General features: G+C 43.2%; 1 protein-coding gene across 1 annotated transcript in view; it reads right to left on the reverse strand.

Annotated features, from left to right (window-relative positions):
- Positions 1-25,153, reverse strand: part of DNAJC3 (DnaJ heat shock protein family (Hsp40) member C3) — a 264,365-nt gene that overhangs the window by 235,650 nt on the left and 3,562 nt on the right. Inside the window, exon 2 of the mRNA XM_078657961.1 lies at positions 7,863-7,973. Coding sequence (XP_078514087.1) covers positions 7,863-7,973 — 111 coding nt within the window. The remainder of the gene's footprint in view (positions 1-7,862; positions 7,974-25,153) is intronic.

Here is a 25,153-nt window from a genome sequence, read left to right on the forward strand (position 1 = left end):
CTGTGTCGCGTTATTTTCTGCGCATTCGGGTATGTTTGCCGGATGTCGTTCTGTGTAGGGGTTGTCTATTTGTCTGGCCTGCCTGCTTCTGTCTGCCTGTCTGCTGCCACCCTGTCTGGGTGCTCTGCATCTAGAGTCTCTGCCTGACTGCTTTTCTGTCACCCCGTCTTTCTGGGAAACAGATTGTATGTGACCCTGTCTGTAACTCTGTGACCCTTCCACTGCCAGTCTGTGTGTCTGTCTGCGAGTGTTTCCTAGTGTGGGCCTGTGGACCTGTCACTGTGCCTGCTTGCTTGGCAACAAGTCTGTCTGCCTGTAAAGGTGCTTGTGACCCGACCTGCCTCTCTAAGACGCCGTAAATGTGTATGGGTGCTTGCAGTGAGTGTGCCTGACTGCCTCAGTGTTTCGCCGTGAGTCCGCCTCTGTCTGTTTGTGTGTGCGTCTACGCACTGTTTGTATCCGCTTGTCTGTCTGTGAGGCTCTCTGCTATAAGCCTGTCTCGGAACAGGCATGTTCACCACCAGTGCTTGTTTGATTCGTGTCCGGGGCACAATCTGTCCGCCTTCGGGTTCCGTGGAAGTACGCCGCCGTGTTCAGCTGTGAGTCTGTGTGTCTTTGGACCCTGGTGTGCCACTCACGCCGAGGTGTGTGTTTATTTAGGGCTGTCTTGTTTGTGTCTGTGCGCGTGTTTACATCCACCCCTGAACATGTATGTGCGTATCATACCTTCCAGTGTGCGTCCTTGCACTGATCCCCAAATCTTGCAGTGTTGCTGTCACGCCTAGCAGTATGTGCGTCTGTTTGTGTGTGCATGTGCTTATGTGCACGTGTTCAGATCCCCCTGGCCCGTTAGTTTATGTCATGACTTCCAGTGTGCATGTATTTACACCCCTTAACCGCCGCGTGCGAGTCTGTGCAGATGTGTGTGTGTGTGTGTGTGTGTGCGCCTACAGCAATCCGATGGCGTCATACTCCGCATATCCCATGCCATACAGAGAGAGAGAGAGTGTGTGTGCGTGAGTGGGACAATGTGTGTAGCAAGGTGTGCACTGCCCGAAGTGTACACGTACAGCTCTCCCAGGGCATTGTTTTTCCTTTGTGGTCTTCTAAACGTTGTCTGGCTATTAACTCAAGTAGAGAGAGAAATATGTGTGGAATCTGCAGAGTCTTGGGGACTCCTCGCCCAGGAGTTCGATTCCCAGAGAGCCAATGTGTCCTAACCCCAAGCTGTGCCGCTTTCACCAACAGGTGTCCTTCCCAGCTGTGCCAGTTGTGCACCCTCACTCACTTCTCCTCGGCACTGGCAGTCTCAAACACCAGTGTGCCATTCTTACCCCAGCTCCCAGGGTATCCCCGCTCTCGGGCCTTTCCCTAAGCAGCCTCCCTGCAACTGTCAGCCCTGGCTCTATTGCACCCAGTACCACCGCCCTGAGTCACTCAACTTCTTCACTACTGGACGACACCCCCACCGACCCCCAAACTCCGTCCTGCAAACTCAATGTAACTGTTCCTTTGAAATACCCCTGTGTGGTTTTTTCTCAGCACCACACTTTAATTTTTCACTTCAGAAATACCACCCCGTTTACTCCTGTGCCCCAGCAACACCAGCCCGTTTACTCCTGTGACACAGCAATGCCACCCAGTTTACTTCTGTGCCCCAGCAATACCACCTGTTTACTCCTCTGCCACAGCAATACCACCCGTTTACTCCTGGCCACAGCAATACCACCCAGTTTAGTCCTGTGTCCCAGCAATACCAGCTCTTTTATACTTGTAGCAACACCAGCCCGTTTACTCGTGTAGCAACACCAGCCCGTTTACTCCTGTAGCAACACCATCCCGTTTACTCCTGTGCCCCAGCAACGCCAGCCCATTTACTCCTGTGCCTCAGCAACACCAGCACGTTTACTCCTGTACCACGGAAATACTACCCGGTTTACTTCTGTGCCCCAGCAATCCCAGCCCGTTTACTCCTGTACCAACGCCAGCCCGTTTACTCCTGTGACACAGCAATGCCACCCAGTTTACTCGGTGCGTAAACAAGCACTTTGTACTTATAGTCCATGCTTATGAGAAGCAAGGCTGGCAGTCTCTTTTACTGCCAGCCTTGCTCATCGTAAGCACGGACTGTACGTGTACCGATTGCAGGTTTTAAAAAAAATGAATAAAAGACATTGTCATTTACAATGCCGATAGCTCAAACTTTAATAATGCGAGACCTATTGCATTGTAAATGCTTGTTAACGTACAGCAACTGCCTGACACGGCAACATTTATTTGCGGTTTTCGTTTAAGAAGTGCTGCTGTTTGTATGACTTAGCATTTCACAAAGACATGTATTATTCCCTAATCATACTTGCACATTCAACAGTTTTACTTTTCTGTCATAATACTGTGTTATTGGATTTTGAGCTCATTGTGTTTAATTCAATCAAAGACAAGTTCACTCACAAGCTTTTTTTTTTTGCTTTTTTTTTTTTTTTACAGGTGCAATTGAAATGGTGGCCCTTTGTCAAAATTATCTACTACGCATTTTGCTGTGTATGTTGATTACGTTTACCACTCACAGTACAAACAGCACCTTCTAACTCCTTTTCTTAACAGTCCTCTTTAAGGAAAGCAAAGCAAAGCAATCTGTTTATCAAAGCGGTCCAGCGAATCGCTCCCAAAATGTTGTAACAGCAAGATATTGCTTCATTATGGGATTTTCTTTGTATGACAGGTGGAGGCAACAACCACAAAGTCATCGAATTACTACCAAACACTTTGCAAAACAAAAAAATAAAAAAAGACACAGACCTGCTGAATTTTTTAGTGCTTGTTTTTAGGTGTCGAAACAGAGAGCTTTACCTGTATAGATAGATGTCCTCAACTTACCAATTCTTTAAAAAAGTACAAATGAAGAAATGCAGACAAAAAAGGGAGCTTTGGGTCTGCATCGCGTCAGACATTCACTTTCAGGTGTTTTTACTACTTTGCCGTTGCTTGATTGGGCTGTCCATGGCATTTGGAGAACTGTTACTCTGTCCCATGTGTGTTCCCATTAAGGTTAGATGACGGTGGACTCAAGAAAACCTGGTGTTCTACTGCAGATGCGACCTAACTTGTAGCTTATAATTAGTAGTGCGTGCCCTTTAATGTATTTACTTTGTTGACATGATTATCTATCAATTGGTCATTTATTCAGTTTAGGAAGTGCTTGCTGTTTGAAGTCTTGGCTTCTAATAAAGATCTGGCGCTATTTACTAATTGCTGTTCATTATGTTTTACCTCGCTGCCATGATATTTTAGATTTACAGCTATATTTTCCTAATATTGTTAAAGGGCCAGTATTTGTGTTGCATTAGCTTGAAAACAATATTTGGGTGGGTATGCATTTTGAATTCATCACCTACAACGAAAGCTTCATCTTCGACCTCCATTTCATGTTAATCTTTGTTGAGGGTGATGCTTTAGTCTGCTAATGAAGCCTGCCCAGGAAATGGCCCCTACCTCTCAAAGTGCATACTGTTGTAGTACCGACGTTTCTTCCTTATGGATTTTCTATCTAGGGCAGCTGAGCGCAGTACATGCAAATGTGCCAACTGTTACCAAACACTTTACACAATTTGTAGGAAGGTGGATATCTGACTATGGTTACCCCCAAACTTTTTGCCTAGTGTTTAGCTGGTTTTTGACTTAGTTGGCCTGGGATCCTGCTATTCAGGGCCCCAGGCTAATTGCTCTCTCCTTAAAATGGACTCCATGTACCTTAGGTACATTACCAATTGGAACTGGTTCACCTTATTGGCCCCTGTAACAGTGTACCCCAGGTACCCAGGGCATAGGTGCTTTCAAGGCCTACCAGGGGCTGCAGCACGTATTGTGCCACCCCTGGCCTGGCCTCCATATTTGACACAACTGGCTGATCACTCAGCTGAGGTAAGTCGGTGTAATCACCCCTTACTTAGGTATAGTATGCCTATATCGAACCTAAAATGGACACATATGTTCCTATCAGCCACTCCTATGGAAGGCCTCATCAATCCTGGAGGCAGAGTGCTTGGAAATATGTGAGATGGTGCTCTAGCATGAGCTGAGCCTGTCTGCAGCTTTCGGAACCACTTCCTGTAGCTGTTCCATGATACTGCCATACCATATACTCTTAAGTGCATTATAATCCTCGTGGTTATTTGCTAACTTTGGTTTGGCTTTATCAAAACATGTCGAGTAAGGTGTCATACGAATTGGAATACAACCCCCTCGCCAGTTCTGGCGACGGGGGTAGCATTCCACCCTTTTAGAGGGACACGACATGTACCTAACCTAAACCCCAGTTAAAGTTAAACTAGAGCCTCAGCATCACAAAATGGATGCTGCCACCACAGACACAAGTCTGACCTCCTGCTGCTGGGAGTCCTTCCAGCGAGGGCGGCTTGGACAAAGGGTTTCCTGCCTTGGGAGGTGCTAGCACCACCCCAGACAGTATTTTGTGTATTGGGTAGGACAGGGCTGAATAGAATGAGACATGCCTGGGGCACACAAGGTGTCCTTGTGCATATGCCAGTTCAAACCGGTGCTGGGGCTCTCCAGCCCCAGTCTTGGCACGAAGCTGGACAAAGGAAAGGGGGGTGTAACCACCCCCCTTCCTGGTCCCACCCAGAGGAGGGACGTAGCAGGTAATCCGGCCCCTAGATTTGGAATAAGAGTAGGAGCTGTGTCCCAAGACTTCAGATCATCCTGAACTCGACTTGAAACTAAGAAGAAAACTGGACTTCGACATTCTCCTGCACAGAAGACTGAAGAGAATCTCCCTTGTGGCCAAGGAGTGACCACCCTGTGAATACAGGCACCAACCAGCAACTCGACGTCTGCTTTGCCGCCGCCTCCCGCCAGAGCCCGAGCCCAGAGCCTGACAAGACCTGGATTCCCAGACATCTCACAGCCCGATCCACAGTCCCTGAAAAGAAGAGACCCGTGGAGGCATCGAGAGACGTGGGACCGGCCATCTTGAAAGACCCCCGAGAAGCTGACTGCGCAGCACCCGAGGCTCCCTCGACGCTGTGCTTTGGGGTTTGAGAAGCCCCACCACCGAGCAGCACCTGCACCGAAGATCAGCCCCCCAGCATCTCCACGATCTGCGTGGGGCCCTTTTGCACTTTGCCACTCGACGCGTCATCCCGGTCACTTGCCACGCGGCTAGTGGCCATCTTGGCGACGAAATCTACGAACTACACGGCTGGTTTGGTTGCTCCAGACTGGCCCTCGCTCCTGTAAAAAGGAGCAGCACCTCTGACCTTGCTGGTCCGAGAATTAAGCTTTCTTCACTTCGTGCGTGGCTTGCATTAGCCAAGGCCTGTTTGCTCCAATCAAGTTGCCGACACCGCCATCAGCTAGAGCCTTCGTGGGACAGCTCGTGATCGACTCCTCGACGTCCTAGACCTCTTCGTGTCCACGTGGCTGCGGAGACAAGCTGCACCTCATCGCCTGTTTGCACCAGACATTGCCTGGTTCCATCCTGGTTCCTCGCCAGTCACTGGCTAGTGACTTCTGAACATTGTCCCCTCCGCTTTCAGGTCTTCACATCTTCGATCCACCCTTGGATCACATCGGACACTTCTCGCCTGGACGCCTGCAGCATCTTCATCCTCAGGCACCATCAGACTGCGTGACGAAACCCGACACACTTTGGCACCTGTGCACCCGCTTCCTGTGGGTGAGGTAACTTACTAACGCCGGTGTTCTTACACTGGCACACCCTTCTAGTGCCTAACTCTAAAGTTTGGTGGTCCTAGTCCAGTCGGAAGACTCCTTTTGCAGTAACTTTGTAACTTTTACGCACCATTGACTTTGCATTGGTGCATGCGTGCACTTTAAGCACTGCACCCGAGTCCCGCGGGCCTTTCCCGACTTCTTCACTGTTAGTCCCGAACAGCTCCAGCGATTCCCCAGGCCCTAGGCCTATTTCCTTTCCAATTGGTGGTTCTTATACCACTATTTTAGTATATGGTTTAAGTGGCCCCTAGGGCTCATCCATATTGTGCAACTTTTGTGTATTTAAACTGTGTTTTGTTTTAACGCATTTGCTTCTGTGCTCATAAAGAGTAGAGGGGATATTTGTAGTAAATAAACATATATATATATATATTTTCAATATATATCGGTGTGGTGTCCTTTCATTTGGTATTCAAGGGGATTGTGTATGGTAAAACAGCTTGCTTCACATGCCTTTACAGAGTTTAGCATAAGACTGCTATGTCCACGCTACTAGGATAGCTGGTCTATAAGGTTGACTTACAACCAATCATCATAAGGGTTGCTTGGCATGGTACAAGGTGATCACTAGAACTAGTGCGCATCATATACCAGGCCAACTTCTCACACAATTTAGCACACAAAAAAATACATTGGCTTTGCCACTGTTAATTTATGTATGGGAACAATGTCATAATTTTCTACGTGCTTGGAACATACTGCTTTAATACTATTAACGAGACCGCTCTCAGCAAGACTGAAGAACAAATATCGAGGTGGCTTTTCAGAAGGTTGGTGTCGTTATTAATCGAGGCCAGGGAGCATGATGTTTCCGCCTACATCCTGACTAACATATTTCCAGCACAGCAAATACAGTCACCGCATCCTCTCTGACACCTGAGACTCCATTGCATTCATTCACTATTACCTTGCTATAATGGAGCAACATAACAATACCATGCTGCTACATGAATCACACTTACAAGCCAAACCCTTTTGCCATAATATACTTAAAGCAATCTAAAATGTGTCTTGGATTCTAATCGTTAGAGCCTCATGCAGGGCAAATTTATAGGTCATTTGATTGAGATTGTGAGTGCACTAGTGGGTACGTACCTAATAGTGAGCTGATTAAATAAGCCAAAAACAACCTAGGAAACTAATCTGACAAGTAACTAAATCTAATCATGCATGAACAAAGATGATGACTATAGTGATTATATAAAAATATATTTTTGTTTTATTTTAATCATTTTCTTGTGTTTTGTTACACATTTCAAATTTATCTATTCATATTAATTTAGAAAGACATATAACCTTATTAATATGCATAATGTATGACACGGTTTCTTATATGTTTTTCAGTGTTATGTATATGTCCTATTGCAAATGACGGACTCCTGAAGAAGGCAAATGCCGAAAACGCGCGTAGAGATTCCACCCACCGCTTTGCTTACTCCAATAGCCCTGTGTACCATCACTGTCATTTGAATATTTGGTTTCTTTTTCTGTTTTTTATTAGTTTTTTCATTCATGTTTCTGTATTGTTTAGCTGTTTTTTTGCACAACTGTTATATTCACATATGTTTGTCATTCTAAATTAATATGAATAGATAAATTTGAAATGTGTAACAAAACACAAGAAAATGATTAAAATAAAACAAAAATATATTTTTATATAATCACTATAGTCATCATCTTTGTTCATGCATGATTAGATTTAGTTACTTGTCAGATTAGTTTCCTAGGTTGTTTTTGGCTTATTTAATCAGCTCACTATTAGGTACGTTATAAATTTAGTTTAAAATATTCCCTACATTTAGTGAGTTCACCAATAGTAGGGGTCCCCTTCTTTCTAAATTGTGCACTAGTGGGTACTACATAAACTTGAATAGATTAGATTGATGCCTTTTTTATATTTAGAAAAGGGCCCTTCAGTAAAGCTGGGTGAGGGGGGAACTAAACCACCTCCTGTGAGAACTCACCAATACTGAACCGGATGCAGCACCATTTTCATTCAATGAGTAATGTTTCATACTTAGAAACTATCAATCACAAAAGTCACATTCCTTACGTGGGCTATGCTCTATTGAAAAGAGATTAACACATTTAGGTTTTGATATACAGACCTATAGCGGAATGGAAGTGCGAAATGGCATCAGCCAACTGTCCAGCTGCCAACAACTTTTTGCCCATTTCAAGGTGTTTGTCGACTTCAGCATTTATTCCGCATTCTGCTCCTGAAATGGTGAAGATAAAAAAGGTCATTTTTACTGTATGATATATCGGAGGTAATATAGCAAGAGAACCTAACAACGTGATTTTCAAAATGAGTGTGCACAGGGGTGTCGAAACAGTAAACCATTATGGAAACCAATGACAGCAAATTTCCTCATTTGGAAACAAAACGCATTTTAACTGGAAAGTGCAATATTTTATGCTGAATAAAACCCATATAATAAATACATTTTTGTAGTAGGTAACCATACTTAAGCATTGGAAGCACACAAATCAAGAAACATAATGTACTGACTTACGTTAGCCTGACCACGGATGCCATATTAACATTGATTTTACACGGTGGGGTTAAAAGGCCCGTTTTTGTATTAAACTGTTTTCTTGCACAAGATGCTTTTCACTTCCAAAGCAGATGCTGTAACTTTCCACAAGCCTTCTGTTAGCTAGTGAATAGGCATTTGTTAAGTATTAGACAACTGATAATGAGGTTTTCAACGGAGGAGAGGAAATGACATTAAACGTGAGAAGAGCATTTGCAAAGTCAATGGGTCGGGAATTGGCTGTCAGCCTTTTGGCTTTGTCAATGCTTGTTTTGGTCTGGTTTTAAAAAAAATACTTTGTGGTTGAACTAGCTCACCAATATGTTGTTTTTTTTAAATGCTAAAAGCAAAAACATTTTGCCAAAACGGAAACATTTCAAATTAGCTAGTCTTTGGAATAGAAGGGAACTAATTTGTCAAGTCGCTAAAATCTACTAAAGCCGCTGCCGCCAAAAAGGCTGCCCAAGCTGCAAGTCAAAAACCCAAAGCCACAATCAGAAGGGCCAGAGGTCAGCTGCACAAGCTCAAGTATGGCTCTAATTTGGCTTAATGAACCAAGGACCACAATCAATGAACACATTTATAAAGTTATGCTGGACGCTACGCGCATCAGAAAAAGGCTCCTTACACAACTTGTGCTGGCATGAAATCGACCTTCAGATGAGCAGAAATTTGAACAATTTGTGGGGAGCATATCTGCAGTCATACGTCACAGCTTTAGGTCTAAAGGAAGACTGCGCCCTTCCCATGGAAAGAACATCCTTCACTCGACTAAGAAGCTCATCATCCAAAGTCTTGTCCAGTGCTTAATTTGTAATATAATAAGTGCAATGGCACTGACCAGGAGGCTACTGCAGCTTGCACCACCCAGTGCCACGGTCATTGCTGCCAAAGACGGTACCAAAACAACTAGCAAACTATCTTTCTCGCCTGCAAGTGCGACAGTTCAGATTACTTCACGTCCCCAAAACTAAAGGAATGTATTGGGCGCCAGGCATTAGTAATTTTTGTATGTACATTTTATTCATAAACAATTGTCACTGTGGTCATCTCTAAATTAGATGAACAGCATCACCATGTGGCAGACTGTCATGGGTGCAGTGTTGACAATTAAGTGTCGGTGCCGTGCACCAAACACCACCAGCTCAAACAAAGCACTGCTTGTCACACCTCCAAGATCAGAACTCACTAGCTGCCAAACGTCATGCTTGGAGGTTTATCACCTCATACCAAGAACTGAAGCACCAAGCCTACTTAACAACCATTTCTTACTGTGGCTAAAACATCAGTTTATGCTGTTTAGATTCGGGCAGTTAGAGACAAAGGGGCAGATGTATCATCACCATCATTTGCGATTCTCAAATAGCGATTTTTTAGAAATCGCTATTTGAGAATTGCAATTTGGGATGTATGTAGAAAATCGCTATTTTTTAGCGATTTCTTAAAATTCCTTAATTGCGATTAGCAAATTGCTAATCGCAATTAAGGAATAATTTCCCATTCATTTCTATGGACCAGGAGGCCCATAGGAAGGAATGGGAAGTTATTCTCAATTTGCGATTCGCAATTTGCTAATCGCAAATTGAGAATAATTTCAAGAGTGTCTTAAGGACACCCTGCTGCAACCCTGAAATTTACATGTGTGCGCATAGGGCGCACATACAAGCTCTAAGGGCATGTAGGAGCGCCACATGCCACCTTTACAAATGCCAAAAAGTGCATTTGTAAAAGAATTCGCAAATTACCACCAACTACAAGTTGGTGGTAATTTGCGATTTCTTAGTGTGAAATCGCAAAACTGTAATGTTTCTTACATAGCATTTAAGGAATCGCAAAAAGCGATTCTTAAATGCTTGCGCAAAATTAAGGAATCGCAAATTTTGCAATTCCTTAATTTTGCGATGCGATTTTTTAATACATCGCACTTGCTGATTTTTTTGTCGCAAACGCTGCTTTTTTATGAATCGCAGCGTTTGCGACAAAAAAAAAAAAAAAAAGGATGATACATCTGCCCCAAAAAACCTAATCCATTCTTGGAAGAGTTGGCTAACAATATTAAGCTGACGCTTATGTGGGTATAAACAGGAGTCAATAACTCATGTCCAGCACTTTGGCACATTAGAAGGAAGCGTCTTAAACCTGCTTTTTTGTTTTGTTTTTAGAACAGCAAGTGCGCCCTCGCAGGCAAGCTGTAATTTGTTGATTCAGTGGGTCATTCGTCACCCGGGCATGCCATGGGTCTAAATATCTGGGGCAGGCGCAAAAATTGTGCAGCGACCCCCTGCAATCTAGGCCACAAGGAAACATCTCTACAAATTCTGAATGCTAAAGGCTGTTAGAGATCAGCTGAACAATGCTGCACTTCAATTAATTAGTATCAGAAACAGCGGTTCCTGTGGAATAATAAAACCAATTATTGATAATATAATGCGCAATAGAAGGGTTGGGGTGATGACAGAGGAAAAAGAAACCGTATATGGTTTAACACAGTTTTATATTATATTTCACAAACACTATGATAAAAGTAAGATAGTGAGTAGTGTACCCAGTGAAAAACAGAAACCTAAAGTATTGGTGATAAATTGTGACAATTTTTACAAGGTTTATAAAGTGTTAGAAAAGTCGACCATCTGTAAATTTATACATGAACAGCAACTCAGTGGGTCGTCCATCACCCAGGCGCAAAGATTGCTCAGCCACCCCCTGCAATCTGGGCCACAAGGAAACATCTCTACAAAATCTGAATGCTAAAGGCTGTTAGAGATCAGCTGAACAATGCTTCACTTCAACTAATGTCATCACGAACTCGGTTACGCAGGCCTCAATGGTTATAAGATATAAGACAAATGTTGGGTCAATTTTAAATGAAATGTTGGCTTCATAATTTTATACGCACAACACACTTGCACTTTGTTTTTATACAATTTAATAGCTGTAGAATTTTTAATTAAGTAATTCACTGCTGAGGTTTGTAAAATTAACATGATTTTAACTAATCAATAAAGCATTTACCGCTGTAATTCAGGTTTCTTGTGAAAGAGCAGTAAACTGTCACTCAGGGTAAAGTTAACCAATGGCTGAAATGGGCTGACTCTTTGCCCCATACTTTATGCTGTAGTAGGCAGCAGAATAAAAAAAAAATGACAGCAACAGACCAGTGGAGGAAGACATCTGGCTGAAATCACCTACATGTAAGCATATTGTACACATTTTTTAATATAGTCAAAAGGGACTGGTTAACACCAGACCCGAAGACGGAGGACAAGAATACAACCCAATCAGTCTGACAACCAAAAAGTGATGAACGAAAACTCAAGACAACTTGTGTTAACCACAAGCAATGCAATCAGTAGCATTCCATTCCACTGTTTCTGCTCATCTTTGTCTAGCCACAAGCGGAACAATCCTATACAAAGCAGTCTTGGACTAGCCCCAAATGGGAGGTCCTGCCCCAGATGCTAATCCACAATCCTATATGCAATAAAGGCAGTGGTTCCAGAATTGTGTGCAGTGGCTCCCTCGGGAGTTGTCAAACCTAGCCAGGGGAGCAGAGCACCAAGCACTTTAATGCATTTAATGTTGAAGGGCTTGTTGGCTTCAGTTAAACTAATTAGACTTAAAAGCATGATGTTGATGATTTGTAAGTGAAATGCCTAAAGCGGTCTCCGCAGTGCTTAATTGATGGCATGTCGAGGGAGAAGACCTCCATATTTCAATGGATCCCCGCGTTCCAACACTCCCAAAGTAAGCGAAAGATGCCCGATATATTTTGTTAGACTCGTTAATAGTTTTGTTTTTTTCCAAATGCAGTTGACACCTATGCAAGTTATCAGGAAAGTACAGTTGTCCTGTCTATTGAACACATTAAGTACTATGGACGCTTGGACTTGAACCATAGGTACTTCCAGTACACATTTCTTTCAGTCTACACACATTTCCAGACAGGCCTGCTCTCTCCTTGAGCAGAGGGAAGTAAACACCAAATATGGCATAATCCCCACATTTTGAAGTAAGGAAGAGGGACTTCTAAAAAATAAAACCAGAGGAATTTATCTGGCTTGTATTGATTTGGAAGCAATTTTAGAGAGGAGACAGCAAAAATAAAGCTGTATGTGGTTTAAAAAATCATGAGTCACCCTGCTGAGACTGGTGTGTTGGAAGTACGACATGGGTAGAAATGGAAGTGCATGCAAATATTCTTCAAGCGCAGAAATACTTTGGCAATGGGGCCTACATGCATAGGGGTGCCATCTAGCAATGTAAGTGGGATAAAAAAACTTGAAAGGGTACTCTAAAAAAAATGCATAGGCAAAGAAGTGTAACTAGGAATAAAACGAAACACTCTGTGTATATTATTATAATACCTTCATCAGCTTCATCCCAATTAATTTCAGTGAGAAAAATGCAAGTACTCCAAAGGCCGGGCTTACATCCCCCCACCCTCTAAAAAATGAACAGTGGGGGAGCCACAGGAAAAGGCCAATGGGTCAAGGAAGCAGCTGGTCAAAAAAGTTTGGGAACCACTGCAATACAGGCAATGCCAAATGAATATCTGCTGCATAATCGCCGATGTGCAGTACGAGTGCCTTGGCCCAAATTCCTGTTGACACATGAGACCATCCCTTTGCAAATTATCAAAAAACATCCACTTGAAAAATTACTAAATTCAACCAACATATTTCACAAGGAAGGAACTTAAACCTGCTCTACCAATTAGAAAATGTGTTTTTTTATTGCAACAGTAACTCAATTTTGTGGCGCTGTCAGGTTGGGCCACAGCACATGTACACTGAAAGGCAGCCTTCAAAGAGTGCATTTAAGGCAACCTTATCCCTTATATTCAGGGCACTTGAATTATGCGGCAGAGGAAGGCCAAATTATGTGGCAGGGTTGAGTAAATTGTGCATCAAGAAAGGCAAATTATGCGGCATAATGTGGCACATTTTGTGATAGTATTACTTCATTATTTTCTCCTTTTTACGTTTATTAACAGACTAGTATTGGTCGTACCTCATTAGTACCAGTTTAACACCCAAATGTAGCACTAAGCAACTGAAAGGTAACCAGTCAACCTTTGCAGAGCGTTCCACTGCACAACAACATGTGTAGCTGTGTGTTTAGTAATTTTTTTAACTGTTTGAGCTACAAACAACTTTTTTAAGTAAAAATCAGCAGTCTATCTATCTATAATGATGCGAAAAATGCCACAGGTCCACAATCGCATAATTCCAGTGGCCCTACGTATATTTAATCCCAACTGGATGGTACTCACAGACCTGCCAACTCACACAGTGCCTCCGTGTGTCACACGATTTTAGCTGCCTTCTCACAGTCACCCGTTCAGGAGCAAAAATAACACAAAGCCAGGAAAGTCAGCTGGAAAACACTCCACAGAGTGGCCTTTCAGCTCTTTTTTGGAGGCTCTAAGCAGCAAATGCCCACTAAGGGTTTGAAAACACCCCAGGACATCGTGATAGCCACAGCCACCCTTTTGTTTTTTGGTGTGGAGTGGACCTGGCCCGATTTGTGGCGGGCACAGTGCTTCTCAAGTAGCTCTAGGCATGACACCCCACCCCTTCATAGCCATGCCACTTCTCACACAGAATTTTTTTAGGTCACGCTGGCGTTGCAGCGCGAAGCGCTGCCGCCAACGAGACTTATAGTCGCCGTGTTAACTCCCAAGGGAGACAGACAAGTGCACGCGCCGATTTGGGTCTGTGGACGCGCTTCGCAGAGCGCACACACAGCCCCTACTTCCGCTGGCTCACATGCACTAACGGTGCGTGCGCACACACACCCAGCCCCCCCTGCACGCACACAGACACAAGCACGCGCGCGCACACACAACACCCTCCCCCCCTGCGCTTACCACGATTCCTCGGCTCTACTTGTTTTATCGGGGGCCGATATGTCTCAATCTGCTCTCAGAGCCTGTGGGCGCGGGGCGCCGCTGGCCTCTCCGCGCATCACCGCTCTGAGCCCCCCAGTGTCCCGCCAGGATGAAATATGGAGCCAGTGACGGGGGCAGCGCCGAGGAGGGAGCCGCGGCAAGTAAGAGTTTTTATTTGCGGGGCGGGGCTGGGCTTGGGTGTCACCGGCCGCGGGTGTGTTTACATCCAGCCTCTGTGCTGGGAGGTGGACGTGCGCAGCGAAGATATGGGGTCACAACAACATGGCGAGAGGGGGTTTACGGAGTCATGCAAGCAGGAAGGGGTAGCGGTCTGCAATAGAGGCTGCACTGATGTTTAAACTGCTTTATTTGTAAAATAAGTTGTGCCGGGACCAAGAGTTTTTTTTGTTTAAAAAAAATAATTCAGCCCGCATGCCGTGGCCCTAGGCTGGTAGCCTTGATTCCACCTCAGGCCTCTTTATTTCCCCACCAGACACGCCCTGCCCCATGTCTCACTCCTGAAGGTACTTTTTCATCCCTGCTTTCTCTCCTCAGTAACTTGTTTTGTGTTCTTGGGTCGAGGGAAAAAAAAAAAAAGAGTTGGAAAAATGTTCTGCAGCATTGCTTTTCGATCAGCCGTTTGCCATTCGGGTAAGAGCAGGGGCACTGAATCTGGATATGAGCTCTTGAAATTGTTGTGCAGTGTCCTTACCGACTGCTTGCAAAACGCACCTCTTTCCCACGTGAAGGTATCTATGCTGAAGGTGTTGCAGCCACACAGCTCGGGTCGGCAGGTAAAGCACGCTGTTTCGGTGCGAGTGCTGGGAGAGGTTGCTCTGAGGGAGCCTGGCGGCATTTGAGCTTGTCCTAGGAAGAAATTTGTGTGTGTAAGTTGTACCGGGTTTTCACCCGTATGGGGGTAAAGAACAATGGGTGAATGGGGTACAGTGAACATGTCGCTTTAAGTAAAGTAACCACCCTACAACACCCCCCCCCAATCACCCCCACCTTGGCAATGGCTGGTGCTGCCACCGTTCCTTACCTCAGCTGTATAAAGGCAAACCAGCGTTGTATTTGTGTGTTATTTGTTTTAGGTTTTTAATATTTTAGTACCAAGTTACACACACAGACAGTCGAGACCGTGTTAACCGTGCAAGGTGGTCCATGCAGGCATTGATTGTGATGTGTATGTCTTTTATTATTTTTAAATCATGAATTGCGTGCCTCCTTTTAACCTTCATGCGGTTCCTCTCATATATGCCTCCTTTAAATGAATGTTAAGCCTAGTTTAGGGGGGGGTCATTATCAACAGTCGACAGCTTCCCTTAGCTGCAGGTTTTGGTGCATTTTGGGAATGCTGCATCGTTTGAGCTGGTGGGATAAACACATTGGATCCCGCTGGTCTGCCCAAAGATGCCCCAGGGCTGGCACGTGGTTGATGTCTTGCACACATGGCGCAGTGCACGATTTTACGATATGAATTTATTTAGCGAGCAGAAGCGCTCCTTTTGGATTCCTTCTTTATTTGGTGCTTTTCTTTTGAAGGGCGATTTTATAAAAAGCATCTGTTCTTGCAGTGAAACTCTGCAGAAAGCGCACTGCTGCATGAAGAGACGTAATGAGAGACCATCGAGGGACTTGTTGAGAAAAAAAAGTCAAAACTATTTTTATTTCAGAAACTATTTTAAGTATTGCAAGTTCATCTCCACCTTTGGGCATAGGGGTTCCCACACTGAAGAGACCCACACCAGGATAAATAAATACATTTTGTTCTGTGCTATAGTCGCTCCGTAGTAAGCACTGCTTGGCCGATGGCGCTCTGTGTTGATTAAACCCATTCAGAGAGGTGGCTGTGTACATTTTGAATATGTAGTTAAATACCTGCTCTTCGAGTACCTCATTGGCACTACCAAAATTACATTTGAACACGTTTCTCAACTGTAAAACACTCCCTTCTATGGGTTATTTAACATCTCTGGGCTTAACGGTTAGGTAACCTTCTTTGGATACTGCAAAATATGGTAAATACAAAACTGAATGCTATGAAGCTAAGCAACCAGTATTGTCTAAAATACAGCCATAACAGTACTTTTTTTTTTTTTTTTTAGTAATGCCAATGCAATAGGTCTTGCTTTTGCAAGAGTTTTAGCTATTAGCATTGTAAATGACAATGCCTTTTATCTATGTTTTAAAAACCAAAACATAAAAGGCATTGTCATTTACAATGCCAATAGCTCAAACTTGCGTAAATGCGAGACCTATTGCATTGCAAATGCTTGTTTAGGTTGGCAGGTCTGTACTCATTTATTACGTACACACACACACACAATTTATATCAAACACATTGAACAATGTATGCAATTCTGAAGATTCACTTTGCACAGAAGCATTTAGTGGATTTAGGCCCTGGTGTACAAACAATTTGAAACTCACAAATCGCTCGCAAACAGGGCAGCAACCAAAAAAAAATAATGCAACTGATTTGCGAATAGCTATTTTTTGCGACCAATATCTGCGAGTCGCAAATACAGAATTGGTATTAGCGATTTACAAACACTATGTCAGAGGAAGTCGCAATTAGTGACTAGTCGCAAAAATGGCTGTTTACACATCAATTTTGCACGGATTCCTTTCAGGTGGTAACTGTGTGCAAACTATATTAGCTGGCCCAGAATGCATCAGGAGGCTGCACTCTATGTGATCGTGAGGAGGAGGAAACAGGAGAGGATTTTTTGAACCAGGCTTACCATTTTCCAACAGACAGAGTAGGAAATCCTTGAAAAATACATGCTAAGTAGTGCAGTGATATTAGATTGAATTACTTAAAACACATCTTTAAAGCAGTACCCTGCGCAGCAGTTCCATTCCCACTCATGTGCAGGTGTTGTGCTCACTGCACCTTTTGGCCTCGGGCAGCTACCAGGGTGCGGTTGCGGAGTCACAAAGTGCGCTGTCATGTTTTTGCAGACGTTCCTTGATGCCACGCTCCCAAACATCAACAGGTAAAAATACCTACCCAGGAATGCAGAGGAAATTCAAAATTAAACTTTTACAGGGTTGACAAATTCCCCCAGGTCTTAGGAGTGTGTAGATTGAACAGATGTTCCTATTTGTCCTCCAGCCCATATAGAATCCCTGTTTCGGAATAGGAAAAATACACACTCTCTCATATCCAAGTGGTATGTGAAGCACATAGTAGTATAATCACAGATAAGTAGTGGCAAAATACCCAAGGAACACCTGTGACATACATTTTCATGCACAGTGAAGTGTACCGTCCACTGCTCCTATGAATGAGGTACTATTTTGTTCTTTTTAACATTTAGTGCCCTGCAAACAGAAGGCCTGTGTCTGGCAAAAACTTGCCCAGAAGGACAAACAAAACTGCAAAGATTTATTTTCTATAGTTAACTTCCTTTTATTTTGGCAAGTCTTCTTTTTCACTTTGCACTCATGTATTCTTTGATTTTTGATTGTGGGCGCTGCTCTCAAAAGAGGAGGATTATGTTATTGTAAAGCGACATTGTTTCTTATGTGCAATTTCTGAAATTATGCTTTAACACATAATCGAGCAGTACACCCCAGTCAACCCTTCTCTAATTCACCCCACCTCTCACAAATCCACTCCAAACCAATACAAACCACTCCAGTCCACCACAGATCAATCCTCCTAACCCACACACTCCAATCTGCCCCACTCCAATCCAACACAATCTACATTGCTCCAATTCAACACAATCTGTCCCGCTCCAATCCAATGCATTCTGCCCTGCTCCAATCCAATGCATTCTGCCCCGCTCCAATCAAACGCAATGTGCACCGCTCCAATCCAAAGCAATCTGTCCCGCTCCACTCCAAAGCAATCTGCCCTGCTCCAATCCAACACAATCTGCCCTGCTCCAATCCAACACAATCTGCCCTGCTCCAATCTGCCTTGCTCCAATCTGCCTGTTCCAAACCGCCCGCTCCAATACAACCCATCCCGCTCCAATACAATCCACTCTGCTCTAATCCAACCAAAGCCAATGTACCCCACCCCAATGTACCCCACCACAATCCACCCCATCTCAATCCAATCCAGTACACCCCACGCCAATCCAATCTATTCCACTCCAATCCAACCCACTCCACTCCATTGCATTCCACCCCACACCCCTCCACTCCAGACCACCCCACCCCAATCAAGTCCATCTCACCCCAATCTATACACCCCATCCAGTTCACCCTGCACTTTACTCCAATCCACCCACTCTACCCCAATCTATTCCACCCCACTCCAATACAATCCACCCCACCCAACTCCAGTCCAATCCACTCTCTACAGTACACTGTAAGTTACCCCACTCCAAGCCACCCTACTCTAATCCAATCCAAACCAATCCACCTCACCCCATTTCAATCCACCCCATCCAGTTCACCCACTCCAATCCACCTAACTCCACTGAATGCAAAGCACTCTACCCCAATCCAATCCACCCTAATCTACTCCAATCCAATCCACTACACTCCACCCCACTGCACTCTGACACTGCACTCTATGACACACTCTACCGCTGAACTCTAGTCCCATCTACGATACTCTAGTACCCCTACTCCAACAAATGTAGTCTACGACACTACTCTCCCCACACTAGGACACTCCCCTCACTAGGACACTCCCCTAACTTTTAGCTATGTTGAACAGCAGCCACATTGCTGTACAACATGGCAAAACCAAATTACCGAAGCAGATAGCTCTTATATAGGTGAGAACTATTGGCTTTGCCAATGCTGTTTTTTCTTTCCGATCCTTCCCGCGGTCTCCTCCGCTGAGTCTCTGTATCTTTCTTGGCCCCACCCTCTTCTGCTTTATGCCCACCTTCTACCCGCCCTTATTCTCTTCCGCCAAGCCCCAGCCTGTCCCTTGGGTTGTTTGCCTCCTGGGTGTGCATCTTGCGAGATGATCATCATGGATTCCAGTTATGTAGGCCCTGAGATAGTTCTTAAAAATCATAACATCTACAGTAGCCCCAACCGAACACATAGAGTGCATACATACAGCATAGACCAGACAAAGATGCTACCTCAACACTTGCAAAATAGTTCAACAGTGCAACCTTTTGCACACTATCCAGATATATTCATGCTGCATAATTAATCTATCTGAAGAAAAACACACTAGAAACACCCGATGGCCTAAAGCCACATAGATAGCTAAGCTTTGTCAACTCAACAGCACAGCCATGCCCTCTCACCAACCTACACAGCATAATCAACGATTGCATCAAAGCCATTCAACGTGCCCACGATGCCTCAAAACTGAACTGCCACTGGACACAACAATGAACACAGCAGACCAGCAGAACAAAACACAGAGCAGTCATTCAGCACACACGTCCAAACACAGAATACAATACTCCGATCCATTAATGCATTTATCCAGCCATTATCCAATATTAACCTCTAAACAGTCTAATAGGCGGTTCTACCTTGGGTGGCAACTATCCAATATAAACTATTTTGAAACACAGACACTAAGGGGCATATGTTTGAAATAGACTTATAGCGATTTTTTGTGAATCGCATTTATGGACTCGCAAAATGCTATGTATGTAGGACTCGCAATAATAATTGTGATTCCTATATATTGCTTAATTGCGAATCGCAATTAAGGAATACCTTCCCAATTATTCCTATGAGCCTAGAAGCCATTCGCAATTTGAGAGTACCCATTTGGTACTCGCAAATTGCGAATGCAATTTCATGGGTCTCAAAAGGACACCCTGTAGCACCCCTGAAATTTGTATTTGTGCACATGTGGCGCACAAACATGCCCTAAGGGCATGTATATGCGCCACATGGTACTTTTAAAAATGCAAAAAAGTGAATTTTTCAAAGAAATTGCAAATAACCACCAACCTGAAGTTGGTGGTAATTTGCGATTTCTTAAGCCAAATTCGCACAACTTGGGTGCTTCCTACATTGCATTTAAGGAATCGTACTTTGCGATTCTTTAAATGCATTCGCAAAATAGGGAATCGCACATTTTACGATTCCCTATTTTGTGAGGTCCTTTTCGAATGAGACATCCCAAAAGGGTTTTTCCCGTTCACAATCGGCCCATTTGCGAACGGGAAAAGGACTTGATACATAGGTCCCTCAGTCCACAGACCACCCTGACTTTTGTAAAAAAAAAATTTTTTACAGAAACAGAAGGACGCCCAGGTGACAAAAGAGATACAGAACCAATCCAAGGTTACAAATGCACTCTTGTGAAATAAATCTTTCAATATACTTTGGTCACATTCCCTCCATATCTGAAAGAGCTGTCCCTGTATGGCTGGGTTAAAATGGGGATTATGATGAATTGGTGTGAATAAGGATGAATATGAAGGGAGTCTTAGTTTTGTATCCACTTTGTTCTGGGCCCTGATTAGCATACCATACTGCATCACTTATATATGTGTTTTTAGGCAAAAATCCTTTAAAAAATGTAGAGTTTTCCCTCAATGAAAATTACAGATTAACCAAAGCTCAGGTAAGGCACTGGGCAAAGCAACAGATATAAAACCTATAACAACAAGATATCTTACTGACTTTGAGGCGTTTAATTCAAAATGCTCAGGCACTAAGCTGATATTATCCAATATGTACAGATGACTAAAGGAAGGAAAAAAGAGCCAAATGGAAAATCCAGAGAACATGGGAAAGAACAGATAATAAGGAATGTGACAAGCAGTCAGTAGCTATAACTGGCATTATAAATATGTTACAAACAGGGACTTATCTGATAAATTAATGTACAACTAGATTCGGATGGCAAGAGAGACAGTTGGAGATGTGGTAATTTAGAGGTACCATCTCTGCATATTTGGTGGTCAAGAACCAGACACTTCTGTAAAGATGTTCTTACCAAAATTAAACAAATGATGAGCTTTCCAATACAGTTTAAGCAGATGTGATCTTGCTAAGCATACAAGGCAAAAGAGCAATACATATGTCTAAGGTGCAGTGAACATTTTTGAGCCATCTCCTTACAGAGGACAAAAACTTTGAAAGCCTCCAATTCGAAAACGACAGAACCCCAAATCAATATTGAGATGGTACACTAAATTATGGATAGTGCTAGCAACGGGAATGGTAATATATGACATACCTCAATAATGCAAAAAGTTCTAAGCAATGCCTGGTAACCATTGATAAATCATTTCACCAGCACGGCATGCATTATAACTAGCTAAAGCGATCGGGAGTGCTAGATCTTGAAATGAAATGAAATGATTACGCTCTTGTATAGCGCACGACTACCCGTAGGCATCTCGGCGCTTGCTTAGGGAACCCGTCCTGGTATTCCCCTGTGAGATACCCCGGCAGGGTGTCCACAAGGTGAAAGCCAGGCATCCCGCCTAATGGGAAGAGGATGTGGCCTAATGGCTAGAACGGTCGACCTCGAAGCTGGGGAACAGGGTTAGAGTCTCGGCAGAGACGTTCAACATCCTGTGATTCTGGGCAGAGGACTTAATCTACCCGTACCCAAAAAAAAAAAAATGAATGTGTCCATCTGTAACGCAGCTGGTGCTCATGTGAAGAGCTTGGACACCTTCGGTCAAGTTTGCGTTATATAAAACTAAAAAAAAAATAACAACAATTATGAAGTGGAGCTAATACTTAAGGACAGATATGGGAAGACGGGCTACTCTCGTTCATGTGTAGGACATTATGACAAATGTAATCAGTAGGGAGGACATGACATTGGAACGGGGATTCAAGTTGAATGAGCTAGGGCGTCACGTGAAGATATGATGTGCCTACTATGCCAAGTCACTGTTTTACCAGATAAAAACTATTTTCTAACTCAAGCGAATGAAGGCAAATGCAGACTGATTGAAAGAAAATGTGTTTGGCCACAGAGATCCAACTAAGAAGTTTGAGATGGTGTGAGACAAAGAAAGTGAGCTGAAGGCCAATGATGAGGCGAGCAGCAGGGTTTGGAATCAGCTGGAAATACGTCAGTAAGCTCAAAATAGAAGGAAGGAATTACAGTAGCCCAAAAAGAATGAGTGCACACACTACAAATTGTAGACCAATCACGGGTATAAGAGTACGAACTTTAAGCAAAATTTTAATAAGGAAGAAGCAGGTAGAAGATACTTAGTTAACCGACATAACAGGAGTGTGTTCTCGAAATATGTAAATTCTGAGTGGAGGCTGAAGGTGTAGGAAGAGTAACTGGCTAGATGGTCACAACTCCAAGGTCCAAATTGAAGGAGCAGCACAAAAACTTTGAAAGTCAGTCTTCTTATTGTTTACTTTGAGAAACTTAGAGCTCATCGAAGTAGCTGCAGCAAACATACAGCCATCAGTGAATGATATTAAACGGAAGCCAAAGGACACCAATAGAGGAACAACGTACAAGATAAGAAAGAGTTGGGCTAAAAGATGACCTCTGGAGGTACCACACAAGGAGGTGGTAAAACGGAAGATTGAAAAGGAGAGGGATAAGCTGCTTGGCATCTGTCAGAAAAGACCAAGTTAAGATAGGCAGAGCTTCAGCATAAATACAGTGGTGAAACAGGCAAAGAATGTCACAGTGCAGAGTGTCAAAAGTCAAATTTATGGCAATAAAATTAAGGCAGCTTTGTCCCCGTGATCTAAGATACAGCGAAGATTATCTATGATTGCTTCGTGTGCAATTTCCTTGCAATGAATAAAGCCAAATAGTACTCACTTCGTTTTAGAGTAATATAATGATTACAACAGACATAACATAAATAGAATGTTTTTAGTGAGTAATAGAAGGAGAGTATAAAACAATTTAAAAGCTTATTTGGAATTTATATATATATATATATATATATATATATATATATATATATATATATATATATATATATATATACACATACACACACTATTCCTTAAAACCCTTTTTCTCTGATAGCGCCACTAGCAAAGTTGAAGTGCGTAGCAAACAAATAACACACTTGAAAATCTTGGATCCCTTCAGGACATAACGTGCAGGTTCATTCTTGGTACTGTACATCTTTCCAATAACACTGCAAAACGTAGCTGTAGACAGTTAATGGTAAGCAAATTATAACAGAGGCAATGGCACAGAACACCTGGCTGCACTAGGGCACCCCTGAACTAGCAACATAGTGGAGAGGTTGAATACAACACACAAGGACAATACTGTGATGGGGCGAGAGAAAAGGGAGATTGGAGAAAGCATTTGGATGATACAGTTGCTGCTTATAGTGCCCTTTGAGGTGCTGTGAGAGAGGAAGCCCAAAGTTACACTATGTATGGGATACAAGGCAAAGTTGAAACAAGTTATTGGGAATAAAAAGAAATTAAAAAGCAGTGTTGAGAAGAAGCATGATACGACCGAACATAGACTGAATGCTAGGCGAGCCACATGAGCCAGAAGAGTAAACAAAATAGACAGGCAGCATATAAAATACTAGGGAACATTGTGAAAGAGAAGAATGCCTATTCTGACACTACCCAGATAAAACTCGCACTATTCAATGCCATCACGACAGAGCATGGCAGAGTATAGAACCTACAGAATGGTAGTATACAGGGGAAATGTATTCGGTGTATTGGGGGGGGGGCAAGATTTATGAGATGTTCTTCCAGAAGGGAAGCTAGAGGATATGGGAAGGAGGAGAACAGATTAAAAGAAAACAGGTGCTTGAGAAAGCGGTGTATGTTAATTTGAAAAAGGTTAGACGACTTAGGAAAAATCTAGTCGGACTTGTTTGTCAATGTATTTATGTGGTATGTTTCAGTTATTTAACTTATCTTCCATGTGCATATACATTCTCTATGGTTCCATCATGCTACGACAGGGAGGGGTGTGCTGTCTTGGATTTAAACCCACTCTAGGTGTAGTGGTCCTTCTATGTTTAGAACATATTCCAGTAGTTATGCTTTGAAATTTGGAATCTCCAATCATTTGGCCTGAGTTGCCGAAGAATGTTGTGTGGAGGCTCTCATGTACGCATTGCTAAATAGTGTTTGTCATCACCCAGTTCTCCTTGGACTCTTGTGTACAGGACACAGATATTCATTAGTCACCGGCCCTTCTAGACCCCCGCTGAGGGAAAAGGAAATACCTAGCAATACTGCCTCAGACAACTTTGTAAGACCATTACCAATTGAGCTAGCAAATGTTCTGAGACTTCCTTATACTATTATTTTTATTAAAGTCACCACATTAATACAGTTGGTTAGATTAGATTATATCCTACAAACAAACATTTACTGAGTTATAACTCAAATGTAAAAAAATGTAATTAACCTGCCGGCAGTACACACGTTTACACTAACAAAATGGAACGCGGTTCATCTGCATTTACTGGTTTACTTAATCTATTACTAGGCCTAAACTTATTATAAAGCGTCCAGCTCCAATTGACAGAATTATGTTTACTATGCTTATTACCCAAGAGTTCCATGTAATGGAAATCCTCACAGGCCTGGATAATACCCAAGCAGGGAAGACAACTACTGGGCTGTGAATGCAGCAATAACAAGAAAGCAGATATGAAGTGCTGGTAGCGGTTCAATTATCAGTTGAGAAGCCGAGATCATCCGCCCTTACGAAAAGTAATGACGAGAAGCTGCCTTGAGTTGGTATACACGTCCCAACTGTACCAGTTCAGCTTTCTCCAATAGTACATTTCCCCTAGGCCCTAAATAACTTCCTACAGGACGACCAGACCTCGAATGAGAACACCAACACCACCGGGTACAGTACTTAAAAATCTAACAACATTTCACCTCATCTTTGGTGATACCCACTGTTAATGGTGTGTCCTACTGAACTCGAGCAGCCACTTTCGACCAAAGAATTTAGAACATATCCTCATAAATAGGATAGTGCATCTGTTGCTGATGTACAGTAAAACTGTGTAATATACCATGCCCAATAAAGTTCTGAGCGTATGTTTGTAATTTATTTAAAACACTTTGATGCCAAGTACAA

The sequence above is a fragment of the Lissotriton helveticus genome, chromosome 8, assembly GCF_964261635.1.
Source record: "Lissotriton helveticus chromosome 8, aLisHel1.1, whole genome shotgun sequence".
Lineage (NCBI taxonomy): Eukaryota > Metazoa > Chordata > Amphibia > Caudata > Salamandridae > Lissotriton > Lissotriton helveticus.